Source organism: Panulirus ornatus, chromosome 15 (genome assembly GCF_036320965.1).
Source record: "Panulirus ornatus isolate Po-2019 chromosome 15, ASM3632096v1, whole genome shotgun sequence".
Classification (NCBI taxonomy): Eukaryota; Metazoa; Arthropoda; class Malacostraca; order Decapoda; family Palinuridae; genus Panulirus; species Panulirus ornatus.
The window spans coordinates 24,636,552-24,660,663 of NC_092238.1; the positions used below are offsets into that span (position 1 = coordinate 24,636,552).

The 24,112-nt window shown below is 38.1% G+C and overlaps 1 protein-coding gene across 1 annotated transcript; it reads right to left on the reverse strand.

The window, feature by feature from the left end:
• Nucleotides 1–286: 286 nt before the first annotated feature.
• On the reverse strand, nt 287–22,594 carry LOC139753770 (BOS complex subunit NCLN). The gene is made up of 12 exons (XM_071670607.1): nt 22,287–22,594; nt 18,948–19,138; nt 17,336–17,480; nt 17,112–17,206; nt 16,151–16,234; nt 14,448–14,600; nt 13,448–13,612; nt 9,304–9,447; nt 7,075–7,224; nt 4,905–5,026; nt 4,197–4,374; nt 287–1,402 (listed from the first exon to the last, which is right to left on the reverse strand). Exons 1-12 carry the CDS (start codon nt 22,450–22,452, stop codon nt 1,337–1,339), a joined length of 1,659 nt encoding a protein of 552 aa, XP_071526708.1. The 5' UTR covers nt 22,453–22,594; the 3' UTR covers nt 287–1,336.
• Nucleotides 22,595–24,112: the final 1,518 nt, after the last annotated feature.

The following is a 24,112-nucleotide window of genomic DNA, read 5'->3' on the forward strand; positions in this document are numbered from 1 at the left end:
ATTCTAGTTTCATAATCAGTTCAACTTCTTGAACAGTGAGTAAGGTGTGCTTTTGCCTACTTGTAATGAATGAAAGAAATGCCAGATACAGTAATGATATATAAAGATATACTAAATCAGGTGAAAGTGACTCTCCTCTTGATTGAACTATAAAATAATTTAAGACAGGGACACTTTAAGAGCACTATTGTTTTGCTTTTCATGGAAAATGTTCATCATGAATTAGTACTTTCACAAGGATTCTCTTCCTGGCTAAGTTGTGAGTCTGGGAATAAATCAAAATCTCTTTTATCCACTTCAGTGTTGGAAGTGCCCTAGTGCATTATAAAATCCACTTTCTAAAAAACATGGCTTTGGTACACTTTTTCAGAATAGTCCCAACTTTACATACTGTAATTTCTAGTTGCTAACACTGAAGACATTTTTAGCAAATGTTAGTATCTACTTTAGATTATAAATGTTATAAATGATAGCCTACAATCTTGCATTCATTAATGTGAGACATTTTCAATACTGTACCATGCATTGCTTTTGACTCTTACCTTTTCAAATGTTTACGATAATTATTATGTTAAACATCAAGTACTAGAGCTAAAATTATTTTCTTTTCTATAAACATCAGTAATTCATGGTATTTTCATAAGAATTAAGATAACATTACTTAGTATGTACAAATTCAAATGACTTAAACCACTTCTCTGCCTTCAATGCACATCACAAGCATCTGCTGTATCAGTTTTACAGCATCTTATATATACCAATACCAAAAATATGTATTTTAGTATTAACACTTAAAAATCAATTTTAAGTGCAATAATTTTTAGTTTCACCATCCTGTGAGTTGGTATTCCCCTACACAAGTGCCAGTGACTAGCTCTGCACACACCATTGTCAGCCCATCCAACTCTGCATGGCACTCTACCTGGATTTTATGTGGAAACCATTGACCATTATGCCATGATGCTACCATGAGAGTTCCCTTGGATATAACAACCTGAGATAAGGGTCCGCTGAGTATTTTGTATGCCTTGGCCAAGCACTGTTGTAAGAAAAAATGACAGCAATGTTTACAAGAACATTTGACAAAAATTAAATGAACTTGCAACTCACTTAAGTCTCCAATCACAGGCACAGACTATAGACCTGCCTTAACAAGATGCAATATTGTACTCTGACAGACACATATACCGTGGACAAAACTGTTCAAAAGCCATAAAGATGAATAACGAACTGCCATGGAAGCAGCAAGTAACGCTAAGACATTGTGCAAAATACTGATTAGATCTTCATGGTACAATACAATTGTTTGAACATTACACATGTAGTCAAGATGATCCTAGTGTACCTTGGATTTGTGAGGTGAAGCAAGTCTTACCATCGCTGCATAAATTTTGGGTAAGTACTGAAAGTATGAATACAAAAAGTGCATTAGAAATGGTGCTTTACAAAAGCTGCAGTAGAAATGATACCATACAAAAAAGGCATTAGAAATAATGCCATACAAATATTTGATTTCATAACTAGAAAATTACAAAATGTTAATGAGTGAAATACATACTACATTTATATGATGAATAAACAATTGGAGAGAATCTCTTGGCATGCAAAGATATATGATATATAGACAGTTTAACTATGGCATTAGACCAGTGTTTAAAAAATGCACCAGCATGGTGATCAGATTCTAAATTTAACTACATTCTAAACAACCTGATGGTAAGCTTATAAACAAAGATATCAAGTACTGACTTGGTTACACTCTAGATTTGCAGTTTCTTCCATCCTTCTTACAAAAGGGCTTCGCTCTCCCCCACATTAATTATTTCTCTTAAAATTATAGCACCATTCTTACTCTCTTGAAAAAAAACTCCTTGCTGCTTTCCTCCTAGACCATACATTGATAACATCTTCCACATGGCATTTTTATCATTCCCATAATATGCTTTCTCCAGATCCATAAATGCCATATACAAATCCCTCTATTTCTGTTAGTATTTCTCACACAAATACTTCAAAGTAAAAATCTGATCCACACATCCTCTACAACTCCTGAAACCAGACTGCTTCTCCTAAATCTAAATAAATAATAAAATAGATATATTTGCATGTGTGGACGTGTATGTATATACATGTGTATGTGGGTGGGTTGGGCCATTCTTTTGTCTGTTTCCTTGCGCTACCTAGCTGACGCAGGAGACGGTGACAAAGCAAAATAAATACAAATAAATAGATAGATAATGGTTTAATGAACTGAGGCATCCATTTGGCTGAAAATAAACAAAAGAGGTACTACTGATATTTGAAAACTATTATTTTTTATCATTATCTTATACTTACTCGCCATTTCCCTTGCCAACGAGAGATAATCAGGAAACAAAGAACAGCCCACCCACTCATACACTTTTTTTTTATTATACTTGGTCGCTGTCTCCCACGTCAGCCCAACCCACACACATACACATGCATATACATAAACACCCAAACATGCACATATACATACTATACATTTCAACATATACATACACAGATATATACATGTATAAACATGTACATATTCATACTTGCTGCCTTCAACCATTCCCATCACCACCCCGCTACACATGGAAAAACAGCACACACACACACACGCAAGCATGCACAAGGTAGCGCTAGGAAAAGACAACAAAGGCCACATTCATTCACACTCAGTCTCTAGCTGTCATGTGTTTTGAAATGGTTTGGTCACATGTAGAGAATGAGTGAGAAAAGATTGACAAAGAGGATATATGTGTCAGAGGTGGAGGGAACGAGGAGAAGTGGGAGACCAAATTGGAGGTGGAAAGATGGAGAGAAAAAGATTTCAAGTGATTGGGGCCTGAACATGCAGGAGGGTGAAAGGCATGCACAGAGTAGAGTGAATTGGAATGATGTGGTATATCGGGGTCAACTTGCTGTCAATGGATTAAGCCAGGGCATGTGAAGTGTCTGGGGTAAACCATGGAAAGTTTTGTGGGGCCTGGATGCGGAAAGGGGGTCAGCAGTTTATTGCTAAACTGCCATGAGAGCTGCTGTGTTGGTCAGGGAGGGTGGACATGTTCAGCAAAATAAAGGCCTCTTGGTAGATGGTGTAAGATGGGCCCAGGCTGATTCTGCATGCTCTTTTCTGCTCCTTCCAGCTGGTCCCTCTGTGTGGTTTTTAGTGAGGAGGACCAGGCTGGGGAAGCACTGTAGATAAAGACATTCCTGAGCTCAAATGACAGAAAACCTTTTGATCTCAGTCGGTGGAGAACAAACAGAATGAAGATTTGATCATGAATCTTCCAGTTTAAACCATCATCTATATTGAGACCACAAAGTTTAAAGTTAATGGATACCCCGAGGATGTCAGGCACTTCTGTGATGTTGGGGACAGGATGCTATCAGCACCCAGAGTGATGTGAACCATCATAGTCTGATGTGACTGATGAGGATATCATTGGCTAAAGCTTGTTGATGATGTGCTGAAGGGCAATAAAGTCAGGAGAGTTGTTGGTGATAGTGATGCCTTGCTGAAGGGCACTTTAGTCAGGAAAGTTGTTGTTGATAGTGATACCAAAGGAGTTGTACACATACTTCCAGTGGTGGTTTGTGACCTTCAGGAAATCATTCATAAGACTGAGGAAGCAGAGCAGCCCCACCTTGGTGCCCTGTAGTCTGTGCAGGCCACTATACTCTTCATCACCATTCTCCCATACAACTTACTAGTCACACTCATCAAACTTGTACCTCTATTTAAATCGCATACTCCCAGTTCCTCATATTTTACATTATATCACTGCAGTCCCTTAAATTCCTTACATCTAGTATGAATACACTTTTTTATGTAAACCATTGATATAAATACCTCAAATCCTCGTCTGCATGCATCTCTCCTTCAACCTAAATTCAGTCACTCAAGGAATACTTTTCAGATCCAACAACTGACAAATCTGAACAGACAGTCCCATAGGGTCATGTTTAACAATGATACACATTGCCATTTTTCGCAACTCTTCATTCTTCCCTTTGAAAATGCTGAGACACACTGTGACAACTAAAAGTCAGCAACATGGCACTACTCAATATTAGTCACAGTGGTGACAGATCTAAGACCTGAACACTTTTCATTAGGATTTTAAAAAAAAGTGGATATTTTTTTTCTTTATCTCCACAAAAGACTTGACAATTATTTTTCTTACCTGAAGGAACAAATATACGACACCTAAGTATCCAAGAATTGCAAGAGTAAGAAGAAAATCAAAAGCAGCAGGCTTTACTGCATAAGCAGCCATGGTGGCACGAGAGACATCATAGAAGGCCCACTCAGGATCTCTCTTGTCAGCCTTCAGGAAAGTGACACGTGCCTCATTGGTGTACCTGTCAAAGTTGATATGCCACAGTTATATTTATGTTTTCTGTGAATGGAATTCTCAAAAATCTTAAATTTACAGTACAAAGACTTAAACCACCACAAATTAAGTTAAATGTTGTGGTAAAATCACACAAACCACTTAACAGTGTACTTTATTCATTGTTTAAATTAGCAAACTTTTTATTACAGAGATCTATATATTTGCACTTCTGAACATAAAACACCTGAAACTCTTCCAGTGAGTAGGATAAAAAGTCACTAACAAATAAATTTGTCCAAAAGGAAAACTTTGTGTCTTCATAAAATTAGGTAACTATTATGCTGAAAACAGAATAAAGGCTGACACAACTATGCCTGTCTAAATATTCCTTCACTCAAGTGTTCAGGGATCATATTGAGTCTTGTTGGGACCTTCCTTTTTCTTTATCTTACAATTAAACCATAAATTGCTTCATACATTATCCATCAGCAAAAGTGTATATACCCTAAGTCACCTTGCATCATTAAAAAAATGGTCTTTAAATGACTGTCTCACCTGGCCAGAATTTGATGAAGTGTAGAAACCAAGGGATTACTCTTTCCTGAGAGCAGCTGAGGAGACCGTGGTTGTGAAGCTAGTAAATCCACCCATGATCTTATGCTCTTCTTGGTCACTGCCTACAGAAGAAACAACTAAATAAACATCAGGCCACAAAAAATACGTCAAGGTCAATCAAATACATTTATAGAAGACTTTAACCTAGAAGATTATAATTATTATCTTTTTTTATTCAAACATGTATGCTATTTCCTGCATTAATGGCTTTTTCTTTTCTTTCTTGTGTCTGATATGACTTTTTTTTAGTCTATGGTCTGTCTGATAATTCACTTGATAGGTTTTCCTTCCTTTGCTGGGTGAGCTGTAGCTTCTTGAATAGGTCTGTAATCCTTTATCACCTCCTGTAAAGTGCTCATCTATCTCATTCTAACCTACACCTTTTGTGCTTTCTTCTTGCTGGTTTATGTCTGTTTCATGTTTGGAGTACCAAATTGGTCATATCATTTACACATTCTTTATCAATGGTCCCATCTTCCTAATTCATCTGTTTACTATTACAGTTGAAATAACTGAAACACCTCTACTGTTACAGGTCTTCTGACAAGGCAATTTAGCATCCAAATTTTTTACTTTGATCTAGTGATCAGAGAGTAGGGTGTTTGAGATGGTAGTGTCACATATTAGAGCCACATTATTTATAAAGATTAAATTCTAGGTGTTATTACCTCTGGATGGTTTTGTTATTTTTTAGCTGAGGTAGAACTTTTCAGTTCAAATAACTCCTTTTTTTTTTTCAGTTGTTCATGCAAGGTGCTTCCAGTGTCATTATTTTCAGCTACAATGTTATTCCCTGCTTGTCTCCATTTCATGTGTGGTAGGTTAAAGTCTCTAAATTGAAGCATGATTGGGACTAAGTTTCTGAGGAAGTCAAGACATGATTCTATGTTTCTTATTTATTCTATAAATTCTAGATGACTTGCACCTGGTGATCTACAGATTAATTCGAACACAAGATTTAGTCATCAACCTTGGCAACTAGTGGTTCTACTGTATCACTTAGAGTCCCTTTGTTATGAGTATTTACTACATAAAGTCCAACTCCACATGTTTTTCTAGTCCTGTTGTATCTGTGAACACTGAAGTTTGGGTTCCACACTTCACTACTCATGTGGTCTTTAGGGTTCAATATAAAACTTATAGTATGTATCTCAAAAGTCATTCCTCCTACATAGGTCCTGTACTTTAACAGCATGGTTTTGCCAAGCACAGAGTATCTGAGGAATGTGACCCTGGTGGTTCACAAGGGACACCTCTAACCTTTGCTTCTAAATCTCTTTTAATTGTCATCAACTTTTCATGCCTGTCATTCAATTAATTTTCTCTCATATGCCATCCCTACATACTTCACCAGTCCTACCATCATTTGTTCCCAAACTTCTTTTCTGCTTGACAATTATCAATTTATCTTAACTATTTTCCACCCTCAATTGTAATAACTAACTATACATTCAACTACAGTATAGCCTCTCCTGCTACCAACACTTCCACCCATAACCTGAATTGCTGTTCTCACTTCCACTCATAATCCTTATCATTACCCATACCTCCAGCCATAACCTATATCACTACCAACAATTTTACCCACAAATTCTATGATTTCCACCAAAAACCAAATTATTACATACACTTGCCCCCATCATTACCAGCACGTCAACCCTACAACCTCCCGTATTATCCAAACTTCAGTGTGCCTTCTTAATAACTTTCTTAATAACTTACTCTTAATAAATATTATTCATATCTTGATTCTTTCCTTATGCTTTTAATTCCTCCTATAGTGCATGGTTATTTATCTCTCATGTTCTTATTAGTTACCTGTCCACAGCTATGAAAACTTTAAGGGAATACTTCTTTCAAGACATAATCCTTTTTAAGTTTATAAACTAACATGTGAAGACATCTTAATTTCCCTTATGATCTCATTAAAGTCTGGTTTAAAAAAGTTAATGAATGGAATCTCCCAAACAGTTTTCAAGGAATAATCAGTATGTAACAATTCCACCCTTTTAATAGTTTTCTTTTCATTTTTCCACTCTAGAATTCACAGTGAAGTTAACAAGCTCTCTTGTTTCTGGTAAAATAAAATGCTGAGAGAAAATATACTCACCAATCCATCATCAAAAATTCCATCTACAGATGTGTTATAGATGTGGCGAAGAAGTGCAGTAGCCACTACTGCTGTATTACGAGTTAGGGCCGATAAATCTACACCCTCTGGTGTATCCAAAATACTTCCTCGCTCCCCTGTCTTTGGTCCCTGAAAGTTAGGTAAAAAGTTTGGCTGTAGCAGGACTCATGATGATGCCTCGACCAATGTCAATGGCACATACAGTTATCTCAAATCAGGGCATGCGTTGAGGAGTGCTAAATAGGGCAAGGGTACATAAAAATGTAATAATGAACAATTGTGTCCCAAATTTCTAGTTTGTAAAGTGACCTGCATAACAGAAGTTCCTTGATCATAATACTCTGCACTAATACACACTCTGTTTTTTTCTTTCTTTCAAACTATTCGCCATTTCCCGCGTTAGCGAGGTAGCGTTAAGAACAGAGGACTGGGCCTTGGAGGGAATATCCTCACCTGGCCCCCTTCTCTGTTCCTTGTTTTGGAAAATAAAAAAAAAAAAAAAAAAAACGAGAGGGGAAGATTTCCAGCCCCCCGCTCCCTCCCCTTTTAGTCGCCTTCTACGACACGCAGGGAATACGTGGGAAGTATTCTTTCTCCCCTATCCCCAGGGGGGATTTACATAGTTCAAAACAATGTATAAAAGACAAAGGTAAAGGAGATACAATACAAACATTGCATTGTGCTACTGCATCCCTACTTCTGTTACTGCAGGTCTGATCAAGCATTAATCTGGTACTTTTAGTCCAGAAGCACCATCATATGCTTGACTTCTAAGGGGTGGGTCCCTGTCTCTGACATCTGTTCAAACTGGAACTCCCTCATGGTGGTGCCCATGACAATAGAGTCTCAATAACTAGTGAACTCCAGTGCCGCTTCTTAGCCTTTTGTGCCTTAACCTTAACAGGCCACTGGCAGAGGGCAACTCTAGTTAAGTGTAAAGATAAAAAAGCTGAGAAAAATGCTGTTTTGAAAATACCCCAAAACTGGTGCCATAATTAAAAAAGTTAACATATTCATGTCTCCCAGTCTCCATAGGTTGAAGGTCAAGGGTAAAATCTATACATAAGTTTGTGGTGTGAGCCAGGTGCAGATGTTTGGCATTAACAGTTTACAACGGCAAAAGCAAGGAACAAAAACAGGTACAGACAGACATAAAGATGCCCCTAAACAGACTATCATTTCACATAATATAGCTGCAAAAAATGTAAAATTTTTCAGTTTGAAAAATGAGGTTCTCATAATTTATAACTAAAGAAAACCAAAAGTTGCCACAGAAAATTCTGGTTTCCTAAACACAGCATAATGTACAGGTGCCATTAAAAGCACTATAGACAGAGAAGGCTGGGCAAACACCACAGCCTAAACAGATAAATTGGCCCCCTGATCTTTAACAGTCCAACACACACTAACCTGCTTTTCAATCCTTGATTCAAAAGCAAAGGTCTGAAAATTCCCCAAGGCAATGCAGTTTTGGTTAACCTTAAGTTTCCATGGCACAAGATCCCATACCACTCTCATCATTAGGGATATATAAGTACCCAGAGTTCTTTCTAAAGTGGCTAGAGAAAGGAAAGTATTCATACTTCTGAGTTCCCTCAGACTAAAAATGAATATATTTTCATAGAGTTCTTGAAAGTACTCAAAAGCATAGGAATCGTCAGCATAAAACAAGGATCTCTTAACATGTTCCAAAGCATCTTGAAGAAGGTTCTTTTGCATCCTAGCTGATGAAAGCTAAAGCTCTATTTCACCCTAATCCACCATAAATTCTGCAAATGCCTTAATCCTTCTATTCATCTACAAAATTACCATTGTAAATATGTCCACAGTTCTTAATGCCAATACAAATGGCTCTGCATGCTGTACATTTGCATCTCTACCCATCTGTAAACTCTAAACCCATTAACAGAGGATTGATATAGAGCACATAAGTACCTTCTATGAGAGTATGCAAAACTGGAGTATATGGCCCGTACTCAATAGGCTGGCAAAGGGAAGGGACACAATTATTCAGCAACTTCACGTCTAATCTTGCCACACTGAAACGTGACATTTTTCTACCAAATCGTACGTCCTCTTATTTCTAAACTCCTGCAGCTTCTTAAGTATTCTTACTAAAATTTTATTCAATATACAATAAATATCTAAATGCAACTAGTTTATTATATAAAAAACTCCACTCCATTCTGTAGATAAAATGATAATTACTGGAAGTCTGGAGAGTGTGAAGGCAGGCAGTCTGCGCATACTGTACTTCTCATGTTCCCATGCCTGCGTGTCTTCTTGCAGGTTGATTTTCCGATGAACCATCTCCACACTGACTCCTGCTGCAGCTCCTGCACCCTCCAAAGCCTAAGCATAAAAGAATCTATGACATCAAAAAGATAACAAATATATAATTAATCAAAATATGTGTATACAAAATTGTCAATCTGTACATAAGGGGAGAGAGGTTTCACATTTATAAGCCCCCTGTCTTAACCCTTCTTAACACTGTAACCCTCTTCTAATTATGCTATCCATAGTACCATTGTCTTAATTACTAACAGTAAGAACTTTAATTTGTCCCCAAGCAACTTTAAAATCCATCCTTTTATCAACCAAATCATTATGAAGAATTAACAAAAAACAAGAAAAATCATTGAACAAATCTTGTTACCCAGGCCAAACACATCCACACATCCCTTAACCACATGGCACCCCCCCCATTTTCCCTTTAACTATCACTGTCAGTCAGGCTAGTGTGTCGTCTAGAATGGCAGAAAGATATTATTGTGGCAGTGCTGGGAGTTAAAAACTTTATGAATTATTGTCACCTGATGAGGTGTATTGTCTCCATGAAACATGTAGTGCCACATGTAGAGAAAAATTACATGTTAAATGAAATTATATGAACACCTAAGTTGCAATTTCACCATATATAAATGAAATGTTTGAGGACAATATGTAGTGTTAGGTGGTTTGATCAAGTAAGTAATAAAAGGGTAAGAAAGGAGTGTGGTAATAAGGAGAGTGTGGTTGAGAGAGCAGAAGAGGGTGTGTTGAAATGGTCTGGACACATGGAGAGAATGAGTGTGCAGAAAGATTGACAAAGAGGATATGTGTCAGAGGTGGAGGGAACAAGAAGCTGGAGACCAAATTGGAGGTGGAAAGATGGAGTGAAAAAGATTTTAAGCAATCAGGGCCTGAACATAAAGGAGTGTTAAAGGCGTGCAAGGAATAAAGTGAATTGGAACTATGTGGTATACCGGGGTCGACATGCTGTCAGTGGATTGAATCAGGGCATGTGAAGCGTTTGGGGTAAACCATGGAAAGTTTTGTGGGGCCTGGATGTAGAAAGGGAGCTGTGGTTTTGGTGCATTACACATGACAGCTAGAGATTGAGTGTGAACGAATGCGGCCTTTGTTGTCTTTTCCTAGTGCTACCTCGCGTACATGCAGGGGAAGGGGGTTGTCATTTCATGTGTGGCAGGGTGGCGACGGGAATGAATAAAGGCAGCAAGTATGAATTTTATTTTTTTTTTTTTTTTTTTTTTTTTTTTTTTTTTTTCCCCCCAAAAGGAGGAACAGAGGGGGGCCAGGTGAGGATATCCCACAAAGGCCCAGTCCTCTGTTCTTCACGCTACCTCGCTAATGCGGGAAATGGCGAATAGTTTAAAAGAAGAAAAGAAAATATATATACATATACATTGTAATGTATAGGCCCCGCAGACCTTTCCATGGTTTACCAAAGACACTTCACATGCCCTGTTTCAGTCCAATGACAGCACATCAACCCCAGTATACCCAATAATTCCAATGCACTCTGTCCCTTGCATGCCTTTCACCCTTCTGCATATTCAGGCCCCAATCGCTCCAAATGTTTTTCGACCCATCCTTCCATTGCCAATTTGGTGTCCTCATTCTCTTTGTTTCCTCCTCTTCTGATGCATATATCCTTTTTGTCAACCTTTTCTCTCTCATTCTTTCCATAAGCCCACACCATTTCAGCACACCCTCTTCTGCTCTCTCACTTACACTCACTGTTTTACCACATATATCTCTTGTGGCATGAGAAGAGTGGGAGGTGGGTTGATTAGAAAGGGTAGTGAGTGGTGGGATGAAGAAGTAAGAGTATTAGTGAAAGAGAAGAGAGAGGCATTTGGACGATTTTTGCAGGGAAAAAATGCAATTGAGTGGGAGATGTATAAAAGAAAGAGACAGGAGGTCAAGAGAAAGGTGCAAGAGGTGAAAAAGAGGGCAAATGAGAGTTGGGGTGAGAGAGTATCATTAAATTTTAGGGAGAATAAAAAGATGTTCTGGAAGGAGGTAAATAAAGTGCGTAAGACAAGGGAGCAAATGGGAACTTCAGTGAAGGGCGCAAATGGGGAGGTGATAACAAGTAGTGGTGATGTGAGAAGGAGATGGAGTGAGTATTTTGAAGGTTTGTTGAATGTGTTTGATGATAGAGTGGCAGATATAGGGTGTTTTGGTCGAGGTGGTGTGCAAAGTGAGAGGGTTAGGGAAAATGATTTGGTAAGCAGAGAAGAGGTAGTGAAAGCTTTGCGGAAGATGAAAGCCGGCAAGGCAGCAGGTTTGGATGGTATTGCAGTGGAATTTATAAAAAAAAGGGGGTGACTGTATTGTTGACTGGTTGGTAAGGTTATTTAATGTATGTATGACTCATGGTGAGGTGCCTGAGGGTTGGCGGAATGCGTGCATAGTGCCATTGTACAAAGGCAAAGGGGATAAGAGTGAGTGCTCAAATTACAGAGGTATAAGTTTGTTGAGTATTCCTGGTAAATTATATGGGAGGGTATTGATTGAGAGGGTGAAGGCATGTACAGAGCATCAGATTGGGGAAGAGCAGTGTGGTTTCAGAAGTGGTAGAGGATGTGTGGATCAGGTGTTTGCTTTGAAGAATGTATGTGAGAAATACTTAGAAAAGCAAATGGATTTGTATGTAGCATTTATGGATCTGGAGAAGGCATATGATAGAGTTGATAGAGATGCTCTGTGGAAGGTATTAAGAATATATGGTGTGGGAGGAAAGTTGTTAGAAGCAGTGAAAAGTTTTTATCGAGGATGTAAGGCATGTGTACGTTTAGGAAGAGAGGAAAGTGATTGGTTCTCAGTGAATGTAGGTTTGCGGCAGGGGTGTGTGATGTCTCCATGGTTGTTTAATTTGTTTATGGATGGGGTTGTTAGGGAGGTAAATGCAAGAGTTTTGGAAAGAGGGGCAAGTATGAAGTCTGTTAGGGATGAGAGAGCTTGGGAAGTGAGTCAGTTGTTGTTCGCTGATGATACAGCGCTGGTGGCTGATTCATGTGAGAAACTGCAGAAGCTGGTGACTGAGTTTGGTAAAGTGTGTGGAAGAAGAAAGTTAAGAGTAAATGTGAATAAGAGCAAGGTTATTAGGTACAGTAGGGTTGAGGGTCAAGTCAATTGGGAGGTGAGTTTGAATGGAGAAAAACTGGAGGAAGTGAAGTGTTTTAGATATCTGGGAGTGGATCTGGCAGCGGATGGAACCATGGAAGCGGAAGTGGATCATAGGGTGGGGGAGGGGGCGAAAATTCTGGGGGCCTTGAAGAATGTGTGGAAGTCGAGAACATTATCTCGGAAAGCAAAAATGGGTATGTTTGAAGGAACAGTGGTTCCAACAATGTTGTATGGTTGCGAGGCGTGGGCTATGGATAGAGTTGTGCGCAGGAGGATGGATGTGCTGGAAATGAGATGTTTGAGGACAATGTGTGGTGTGAGGTGGTTTGATCGAGTGAGTAACGTAAGGGTAAGAGAGATGTGTGGAAATAAAAAGAGCGTGGTTGAGAGAGCAGAAGAGGGTGTTTTGAAGTGGTTTGGGCACATGGAGAGGATGAGTGAGGAAAGATTGACCAAGAGGATATATGTGTCGGAGGTGGAGGGAGCAAGGAGAAGAGGGAGACCAAATTGGAGGTGGAAAGATGGAGTGAAAAAGATTTTGTGTGATCGGGGCCTGAACATGCAGGAGGGTGAAAGGAGGGCAAGGAATAGAGTGAATTGGAGCGATGTGGTATACCGGGGTTGACGTGCTGTCAGTGGATTGAATCAAGGCATGTGAAGCGTCTGGGGTAAACCATGGAAAGCTGTGTAGGTATGTATATTTGCGTGTGTGGACGTATGTATATACATGTGTATGGGGGTGGGTTGGGCCATTTCTTTCGTCTGTTTCCTTGCACTACCTCGCAAACGCGGGAGACAGCGACAAAGTATAAAAAAAAAAAAAAAAAATCTCTTACCTATATATGGGAAAAGAGACAAATAGATGCATAATGCTTATATGGGTAAATATATTAGAAGAATGAGCTATAATGTGCATTTGTATCTTTCTCCTTACCTGAAAAAAATGATGCCCAGGAGAGAATGCCTTGGGTCGCTTGGAAACATGAAGCCTTAGTGTGTTTCCACTGCCCAATGTGTCCAAACATAATGTATAATAAGTTTCAGAGAGAAGGGGAGAATCAGAAGCATCAAGATGATCTTCTAAAAACCTTTTTGATCCCTGAAATGACCAAAGAAGTTATATTGTGTCACTCTTAAGAACTACAACACACCCCTATAAGTATCATGAAATATCTTTGCCTTCCTTTTCTATACTTTTTGATTTGATCTGATATACTTTTCTTAACTTTCCCCTTCTACCCTCTATCTTATATATTGCAGTAGTATCCCTTCTACTTTTATCATTATTTCTTTTTGCGCAAGTAGCTAGCTGCTATTTTTTGAGTCGGCCAAACCCATAAACAGAACTCATAAAGGTTTCAAGCTCTGCTGTAGTGTTTCATGATACTTAAGTTACAGAAATGATCAGTTTGCATTATGCATTATGTTTTGCGAAGTCTCCACATATCCCTTGCTCTGAAAGATATGAAAACTACAATGCACAGATACGTACTGACTATGAACTTTTCTCTGTATTCTGATCATCACTTTTTGCAATATTTCATTCACCAACATGCTTCCTAGCCTTATCTGTCACAATACTACAATCTCCTTTTACTCTTTATCAATAACCTGAATTCCATTGAGTTTCTGTTACAAATGATGGGTGAATTATCTCTTACCTACAAACCTTCTTATCAACCATCAAACACATACCTCAGCATCCCACTTCTAATTATACAATTTTCAGTTTTCTAGCCCCTTTCAAATATGCTCATATAAAATCTTACTCAGTTAGTAGCACTGTTCACTGACAATCCAAACTTTTACTTATCTATTTCACCTATGATGCCTTTTGGTTGTTTACATATTAAGGTTCTAAATTACAAAGATTAAAAATTCAGTGCCACCTACATGAAACTTAAACTTAGAATTATACAGGGGTAAAACCTGACCTGATAGTTGATGTAACCACCTCCAGAGAGCAGGAAGGCTAAGTTGAGGCGGGGGTGTGTCCGTGGGGACGCATAAAGGCGTGACAGGATGCGAGCCAATTCCAACAGTACCACCACACCTGAGCCATTACTGTCTGCCCCCCAAGAAAGTTCCTGTCATGTGCATGAGTCAGTCATTATCCTAAAGATCTACAGAGAAGCAAGATACATGCAAATATATCCTCCACAGTACAGCACTCAGCATATTACCTTTCTTGCCTCTGCAGTCTCTCAGTATGTATCTCTCATATTTGCCCTCCCCTTCAATATCAATTTTCATTCAACTCATTAGAATACATTCTTTTCCACACTTATTCATGAGAATACATACAACAAGACCATACCATATCAGATAAACAAAAAATTTTTATTTTCATTACTGTCCTTAAAGTAGTACCTTTCTGATATCTCCGATTCTTTCCACCAACCTTGGTGTGGTGTGGGGGGAAAAGCTCCTAAAAGCAGTGAAAAGTTTTTATTAAGGGTTTAAGGCATGTGCATGAGTAGGAAGAAAGGAGTGAACGGTTCCAAGTGAAGGTTAGTTTGTGGGAAGGGTGTGTGATGTCACCATGGTTGCTCAATTTGTTTAAGGATGGAGTGGTAATGGAGGTCAGTGTAAGAGTCTTGGAGAGAGGGGCGAGTATGTAGTCTCGGGGGATGAGGGGGGCCTGGAAAGTGTGTCAGTTGCTGTTTGCTGATGATATATCACTGGTGGCAGATTTGAGTGAGAAGGTGAGTTGGTGACTGAGTTTGAAAGTAAGACAGGAGGAAGTTGAGTATAAATGTGAATAAAAGTAAGGTTATTAAGTTTAGCAGAGTTGTGGGAAGGTTAGTTGGGGTGTGAGTTTGAATGGAGAAAAATTGGAGAAAGCAAATTGTTTTAGATACCTGGGGGTGGACATGGTAGAGAATGAAAATGAGTCATAGGGTGGGTGAAGGTTCTAAGAATACTGAAGAATGTGGAAAGAATGTTACTTGGAATGGCAAAAATTATGTTTGTAGGTATCATGGACCTAACAATAATGTATGAATGTGAGGCATGTACTATAGGTAGCGAATGGAAATGAGTCATAGGGTGGGTGAGAGGGTGAAGGTTCTGGGAATGCTAAAGAATGTGGAAAGAAAGAATGTTACCAGGGAGGGCAAATATCATTATGTTTGAAGGTACAGTGGTCCCAACAATATTGTATGGATGTGAGGCATGGGCTATAGATAAAGCTAAGTGGAGGAGGGAATATGTGTTAGAAAAGAAATGCATAAGGACATGTGATGTGAAGTGGTTTGATTGAGTAAATAATGAAAGGATAAGAGAGAGGTGTGGTAAATGAAAGGAGTGTGGATGACAGAGCTGAAGAGGGTGTGCTGAATGGTCTGGAGAGAATGAGCGAGGAAAGATTGACAAAGAGAGCGTGTGTGTGTCAGAAGTAGAGGGAACAAGGAGAATGGGGTTAACAAATTGGAGATGGAAGTATGGAGTGAAAAAGATTTTGAGCACTTGGGGCCTGAACATGCAGGAGGGAGAAAGGTTTGCATAGGATATACTGAATTGGAACGATGTGGTATACTGGGATTGAAGTGCTGTCAATGGACTGAACCAGTGTGTGTGAGTGAAAAAATAGGGCTGTTGGGGTTATCATAATACTGTGAGAACAAGTTTGTCTTACTGGAGCAGCTCCAAAGGCATCATAGTGGGCCACAACAGCTATTGTTGGTAACTGCTCCTCCACACCATAGCCACTAAGTTTACCCTAAAATAAAACAAAATACAATTAAGATTTGATAAAACAACCTTCAGAAAGAGCCAAGAGCTAAACCTAAAAAGTAGGGGTTTAATCAGAAGTTTAACTTAACTCCTGAAAATCACAAGATAGATTAATTAACTGTCATTACCTTTTGCCCTGAACATCTTTTCTATGTAAATGGAGAGGACCATGTTCATAGAAAAAGTATCTTTTGGGGGAATTGATTCTGCTGAGCTTAAACAATGAAGTACTGGACAAACTCCAATCATGCAGATGGCCATTAGGGTATGAGCTACCCTAACGCAATACAAGCAATGAAATACAGAATTTCATAAAAGTCACTACCCTGACACAATACAAACAATGAGATACAAAATTTCATAAAAGTAACAACTCATCACACTAGTCCTGACAATTTTTTTTCATTCCTCTATCAAGATAAAATTCAATGTCAATAAATTCACTTCATCCATTCTCACTTTATTGTAAAGTTTCTTGAATTCTGATGGGTATATCTTTATAGCTGAATTATGATAAGCATATTACTTGGAATTTTTACAGTATTAGTGGAAGTTCCACCAAAACAGCTGTGAAGAACACTGGACTGGTGGTGTATAAGTTTAAGATGAAACATTACCATTAAAGCATGCTGAAAATAGGGAAAATGGGTTTAAGAAAAGAAATAGGAAAAGCTATATCCAAAGTAGGAGTACCTACATCTGCATACTATAACATTTTGCCTGATAAAGGGATAGCAATTAGTACTCACAGTGTATCTTGCTTGATTTATGGTAACTGAGACAGCATATGCACCCTACAAGAATTCTCTTTACATACATGAATAATCACATATCAAAGTAAGGGTAGCAAAGACAACACTAACTTGAACATTAGCAATGGTCATATCTGCCATAAGCTTGGACTGACTTCCACCAACCACCATCTGATATCCATCAGTAGACAGGGAGCTCATCAGTGCTGTAGAAAAAACATTGATGGTAAATATATGCTATACCTAGTCATACTGATTCAATTCCCAAAACTGAAAAAATGCATAAACTTTCAAACAACAGTAGGCAGTTTCATCTCTTATAAAAACCAACTTACCAGCAGCAGCTGAAGTTGCTGCATCAGTGTTTGTAGCTGTGCGAACAGCTTCATAAATGTTAAGAAGCTCTGGTGTTTCATATGCCAAATAAACTGCTAACTGGGAGTCTGTTTCCAGCATGGCTGCTTCTACATCATGAACCATCTGCAACGTTTTAAACAATGAAATAACACAACGATCTATCGATCAGTCTATGAATAGGATCAACACACTACCAGATACACAGCAAGATGACTAATGCAGAACATCCCCACACACCAAACAATATCTGCACGTTTCTCCAAGTTCCTTTACTATTACATAAGACATGCCCTATAAACATTCATGCTACATCACAATTCATTATGCTATATCTCCCTCTGATTTCTTCTCTCTAATAACTCTTTTAGCTTTAAATAAACTTCAATGAAAATTCATTTTACTGCTTGCCCTTACAAAATGCTAGAAATACAAGAGTGAGACATCAGCTGACTGGGGATATGGGGAAAAAATAGCAGTGACATGGGTAGGAGACCATAATCACAAACACAATCATTTACGGTAAAATGTGATCCATGCAAAGGTTCCTTATGTACATCTACCTTACAGTATGGGAAAGTACACTCTTTTTCTGTAGTGGGAGATATTACAGGAATAAAGCCCTAATTTTCCCATTTACTAACTTATCTGCTTTGCATGGATTTACTCAGCACGGCTTTCCAGGAACAGTTCTTGCACACAGCAGGGAGGCCCAAAGTGTATTATAAATCAACTTTCCAAGCACTCCAATTAAAGCATTTTGACAGTGAAACTAATTTTACAAGCATTAGAGTCACTTCTGATAAACAGGGCCTCATTGTGGAATGGTAAATGGGGTAAATAAGAAGATAAATGAGAAGTTGGTATGACAGGAACAATAAAGATTAAATGAGAAGTAGGTATGACAGGAACAATAAAGATACTTTCTAGCACAAAGGCTGAAAAGATGATGGTCATTGATAGTTTCAAACTGATGGCATCACCTGATTGGCTGATGTTAATTTTGATTCAGTTTTTTGACACTGTGGGCATGGTCATCTAATTAAACTCATCATGAGAGGTTATCTCATCTCATCAAAAAAAAAGTTTATTTCAAAGCGTTATGTTCGTTGATAATAATCTTTTACAAATATAACAAGCTCTAAAGATATACAAATAAGTTTATGGTTACATCATTACAGAATGTCTGTAACTTGATACTGGCAACTACTGCATCTAAATATGTGAAAATCACATCTGTGGTAGTGACACTGTCAGTAATTGATCTACCTACAATTGTGTTTATCTCACTTTCACTAAGATAACACTCATCGATGTGGTAAATGCATGTATGGATGAATACAAAATATAAAGCAGTTCTGTATGACCTTGTAATAGATATGGAAATAATAAAGTTCAGATATACAAACATTAATAAGAACAAGAGAGGTAGTGACTAAGATAAGTCATAATTAATACATAAAGTATGAGCTGAAATAACGGTGAAGTTCAACAAATTAAGCAAGCTGGAAAAAGAAAAATCCTTTTATTCTTTTTAATGACACCTGAGAAAATTTTAATTCATTTATAAGAGAACAAGACCATATTTACAACCTGACGTTGGTCCTCGGCAAAAGCAGTCAAATTTGCTGGCAGGAGTATCAAGAGTGCTGCAGCGCCTTGACTGACCACCCGCTGATAGTGTGTTGGGGTGAGGTCAGCCAGGCGCGCCAGCACACACCGCCGCGCTACAGAGGTTGCATCTAGACTCCGAGCCTCTACATTAACTAAGCTGCTCCGACTACCTGTATGTAGCAGATTTATGAAAAATGCTTAGTACAGGAAGCTCCAATCTATATCAAACTGAAGTTATTTACTAATAATATTCATCAGTTACAGTGCACAAATATATCCACAAAAGCAGAAAAGTCTACAATACATAAAGTTTGGTTTCATTATAAACTTTCAGTAAGAGCAAAGTTCACAGCATAAAGCAAAGTACTATTCAATCTACAATAACTGACATTGTTCAGCGTAGGAAATACCCCTGTACTAAAAGTGGTCCAAATAAAATCTAAGAAGGTCAGAAACCAGTGGGAATTTAGTAATATTACTAATCAAAAGGATTTGTTTGCTATCATTGTCAGAGTAATTCTAGAAATCACCAAAAATGATTCCCAGATCTCTTGGACAGTCCATCATTAAAAAGAGATCCAGAAACAGCATGTTTTGTTTTGGAATATTCCCATCTCAAACAGATATGTAGAACAGAGTGTAGAATATTCTTAAAAGCTTATTTTGTACATAATAATTGTACTTCCGCAATAAAATGAAACCAGTCTATGATAATCTATCAGGCCTTTAACAGTGTAATCAGAAGATATATCAGAAACTGAGTCAGAGTACCAGAAGTTTTTCTCATGCCTATTTTACAATGAATAGTCATTAACACTACATCCTACTAGAGCGATACGCAGGAGCCTTTGTCATGGCATATGACTGATTTTTCTTGCCCTACTTGGAGTATGCCACAGATCTTTTTTCCATCACCTGACCCATTATTGGAGCTTAAAGGTTGTGAGGATGAGTTGGAAATATTCACAATATTTAGGAATAAAAATCTGCTGAAGTCTCATTTACCAGTTTTTTGGGGGTAAAGTTTGATTCAAACCCAAAGATTCTGGCTTGTAATAAGCCTCTATTGATACAGTCCTGGAAAATTTTTCCATTTTAAGATCAACCTTAATTTCAAATAGTGATACTTAAAAACTTGATAAAAGTCTCATAGAAGAATACTTCAGGGAGCAACTGTTTGTTCATTCAGGCTAATATAAGCTTTTGTCAGGAGGCAACATTTCTTGGTGGCTCAAGACACTCGCTCTGTTGATAGCCAAAGCTGACAGCCACAGAGTAAGCTTGTGTTTTTCAATTTCATGATTCTTTCCATATTTCAATGAAGGCCCAGCCTTGATGTGGACCTCTGTCCGTGACTGGAGCCTTCAACATAGAAAAAAAAAAGCTTTAGGGAAAGGGAATTCTACCTTGGCTTTCTTATGGGATTCTTTTAGTAGACAAGATTAGCAAGAGAGGCATGTGGTATTCAGCAAATACCTTTATCAGATAATACCTCCACTTGGATCTGGTCAACATTCCCACTGCAGCTGTGGCTATGCTGCCTTCAGAAACGGACACATTCCAGAACTAAGCCAAAGCTGTTGCAAGGATAAGGGATTTTGTAAGGTCCCATTTCCTTCTCAGTACACTCTCTGATGCTCATAGGCTTCCATCTAAAGATGAAAAATGTTTTGATGTATGAAAGAAAATCTCAGAGGTAGAAGCCCTATGAGTATAATTTTCTTTTGTCAGTCTCTTCCTTCCTCTCTCTATTTTTTTTTAGCATTTCTTGTGCCCTCAGAGTAACAACATACTTGAAGGACAAACTCCAATGGATAGTGAGGTATGTGGGTTGGCTTGGTTGGTAATTGGTGCTACATGCAACTCTGCACTTATGACATTGTGGACTAAGCAGGGTTCCAATACAGATTTAGCCTCATACATTACAGTAGCTAATATGGGTGTAATTCTGATGATTTTACCCTATCATATGATGCTTTAACCTGTGTGAGCAGTTGTAGGCTGAATCCTGACCTAATTACTCAAGCTCACGCAACAGCCCATGAAGAAAGAAATAGTCTATGAAGACCTCATCTAACCTCCCTTATTAGCAAAATATTCTGGACAGTAGATATATACCATGATTAACCCATTCACACCAGGCACGTTGTTTACACTTTAATTTTTCTGTTCACTGCAGCTGGGACATATATGATAAATTTCTGAATAACTGCCTTCTGATGAAGATGAAACGTGCAGCCTTAAATGCTTGCATCCGACAGTAACCCATGCACAGTTTCCAGTTGTAAAGTTTAATGGTTTTCCATTCATTGGTCACTAGGAAGGAATGTTAATGAGGCCTCTATGAGATCTGTCCCTTCTTGTTATGCATTAACTTGTGAGACTGTGACTTTTGCAAAAAATAAGAGTATAATGAAAACCCTTTATAATTACACTGTGGCAAAAACACTTCTAAGAATGCCATACATCTCAAGTTTTGTTGACAGTACTCTTGTCATACTTTATATGCCTGGCAGCATATACAGTAATAAGAACACAAAAATAATATTCATTCAGTTTGAGTGAGTGGTATATATATTTTTTTTTTTTTTTTTTTATAGAAAATTGTTCTTGTTAATCATAAGAAATTTATAGGAGGTGCTACAGGTAAAATTACTTACTCTATATCAACCCTATAGTGTAAGGAATCCATTAGGACCACTTTTGTGAAAATAATGTATTATCAAGAAAACATGTACCTTCCTTGTGATACATCACTTTAAAAGGTATTGTTGATTTTTTGTCTTCCATACATTTTATATTCATTTACCCCGAACTTTCCCTGATATACTTCTATCACCTTATTTAGTATCATTCAGTCAAAACAAAAGATTTAAATAATCAGTATCCCACAGGAGGCTATTTCTGTTATCACATCAAACTATATATAGCACCACAAATACTAAAAATCATTTCCCGATGCGAGATTCCATGTGGAGCTGAAGTAGACTTTAAGCAAGGGTTCATCTAAACTGCAAAGAAATTTAAATAACATCAACTTTTTCTCCATAATAACGCTACAGACTTGATCTTAACCTTAACTGCGAAAAAATTGGGATCCCTTTCTGTCTTGGTATCTCTGAAATGATGAATTATCTTTATGTTTAACAAAAATAAATGAGTGATAGAATAACCAAGATATCAGGCATTGTGAAATCAAACTTATCATAATATGTCTGTAGCCCACTCCAGCAGAGGGTCTCTTATCGAACTATGATATTTTCCTTTAGCTCGTAACTGGAGCATAAAAAAAATGTTAAGGCAAAAGTAGATACTAGCCATGAGGAGAGCCATGGAGATCGTATTGCTGAAGACGGTAGACAGTAAACTCGGCGGCGGCGTCCACAGGTACTGGTGACATGAGGATAAGGAGCGGCAGTGCCACTACTAGGTAGTACGGCACGCTGCTCCGCAGCACCTCCACCAGCTCCTGGTCTGACCACATCCTCCTCTAATTATTCTTAAGCCACAGAATGCCCAATTATGGTTCACCACGTGCAGTCAAGTCAAAAGAAATTCAAGGGAGCTCCAGTGATCTCTCTTCCTAGCTTGTCGGCACTAACTCTGGATAGAGTGCAGACGAAAATATAGACGAAACAAATGTTGTTGATGGTTACGACAAATTAAATAAAAGAACAACCAAGTAGCAGAGAAAAGTAGCTTTCGAGTCCCTTTATTTTCTTCATAACTACATACAGAAAGCTTCGAAATGTATCAACTTTGTATATACCGTCGTATATTGGTCTCAGAGACCTAAATTTCTTTTATCATAGGATTGATATACTTTACTTGCTACAGAAAGTTTCACGTCCACATCAAAGTTAAATAATTGAGTATAAGTTTAATCAATCGAATAACTGTTAATTGTATTTTTTGTGCTCGTGTAAAAGTTCGCTAAACCTTGAACATTATTTGATGCTCATGGAAACTTCATCTACTAATAATATAATCACGTGATAACGTGTAGTTCAGTAAGAAAATTTGGTCTTGAGCTTAATAAATTCATGTCGCAATAAGTTGATATTATTTTTTTACTTAGAATTTAGTAATTTTAATTACAATGAAATTCAAGAAGGTTGAAACAAAAATCTCGTGACTTCAAAGTATCTTCAGTAAGCCATAAGTAGCAACTTTCAACCGCACTCTGTATTCCCTGTGATATTTATTTCAGCGTTGATATAGATTTTTTTTTTTTTAGATTAGCTTTCTTTTGAGAAGTATGAACTAAATATTTACTTTGGATTTAAACTGCACTGTAGGATCCACTTGTGAACTTTCAGCCATTCTTAACCATCATCAGCTTGACATATACACAATTACACATACATCGTTCAGCCTTGTGGAGTGACTTACAATCCTTGTTCGTCCTCAGGATCAATTCAGAAAGTAGCAAGGAGACTGGTCGGTTGTGTTTTCATTCATGATATTTCATACGACATATGTAAGGTTGTGATATGAGAAGTGTATTGGTTCAAAGTTGTTTTGAGTTCTGAAGAAGAATATTCTGCACGGATGTTCGTAGACCAGCATGTTGTAAATTGAAGACTTTTTTATTATCATTCTGGTAACTTCATTGTCAGTTTAACAGAACTTTCTCCATCAGTATGACGTGTATAGGCGTGAAGCTGGCTGGATACGGTCAAACCCTGCCGTCTGGGTATAGTCAAACCCCTATCATGATGCACAGAAGTGCTCTTTTTTTCTTCTTAATAATGCCTTTGTGCTGCTTCTTTTCTCACGGGTCCTACCCTGTCGATGTGTTTAGCGATGTATTAACTGTAACATCACAACCTTAGCCTCCAAGTCCAAGGCTGGGTTCTGAAGAGGGAAGTGGCATCTGGTGCGGCCAGGACTTTCCTCTCGAGCATCCGGTGTCGCTGGTCTCACATCTGACTTTGACCGCCTGCGTCTCATTCCTCTTGACTGCAAGTCAAATAAGCACCCATTTCCTTACCTCTGTCATAAAGAGGGCTTTATAGTCGTGGGATGAGGGTTGATTTATTTTGTAGAAACCTTAATGTAGGAAACAGCAGTTCTAACTACTGTATCACAAAGTGGAAGTTTATGTTTGTATGTTTTCTTATATGAATTTACAAACATCGCAA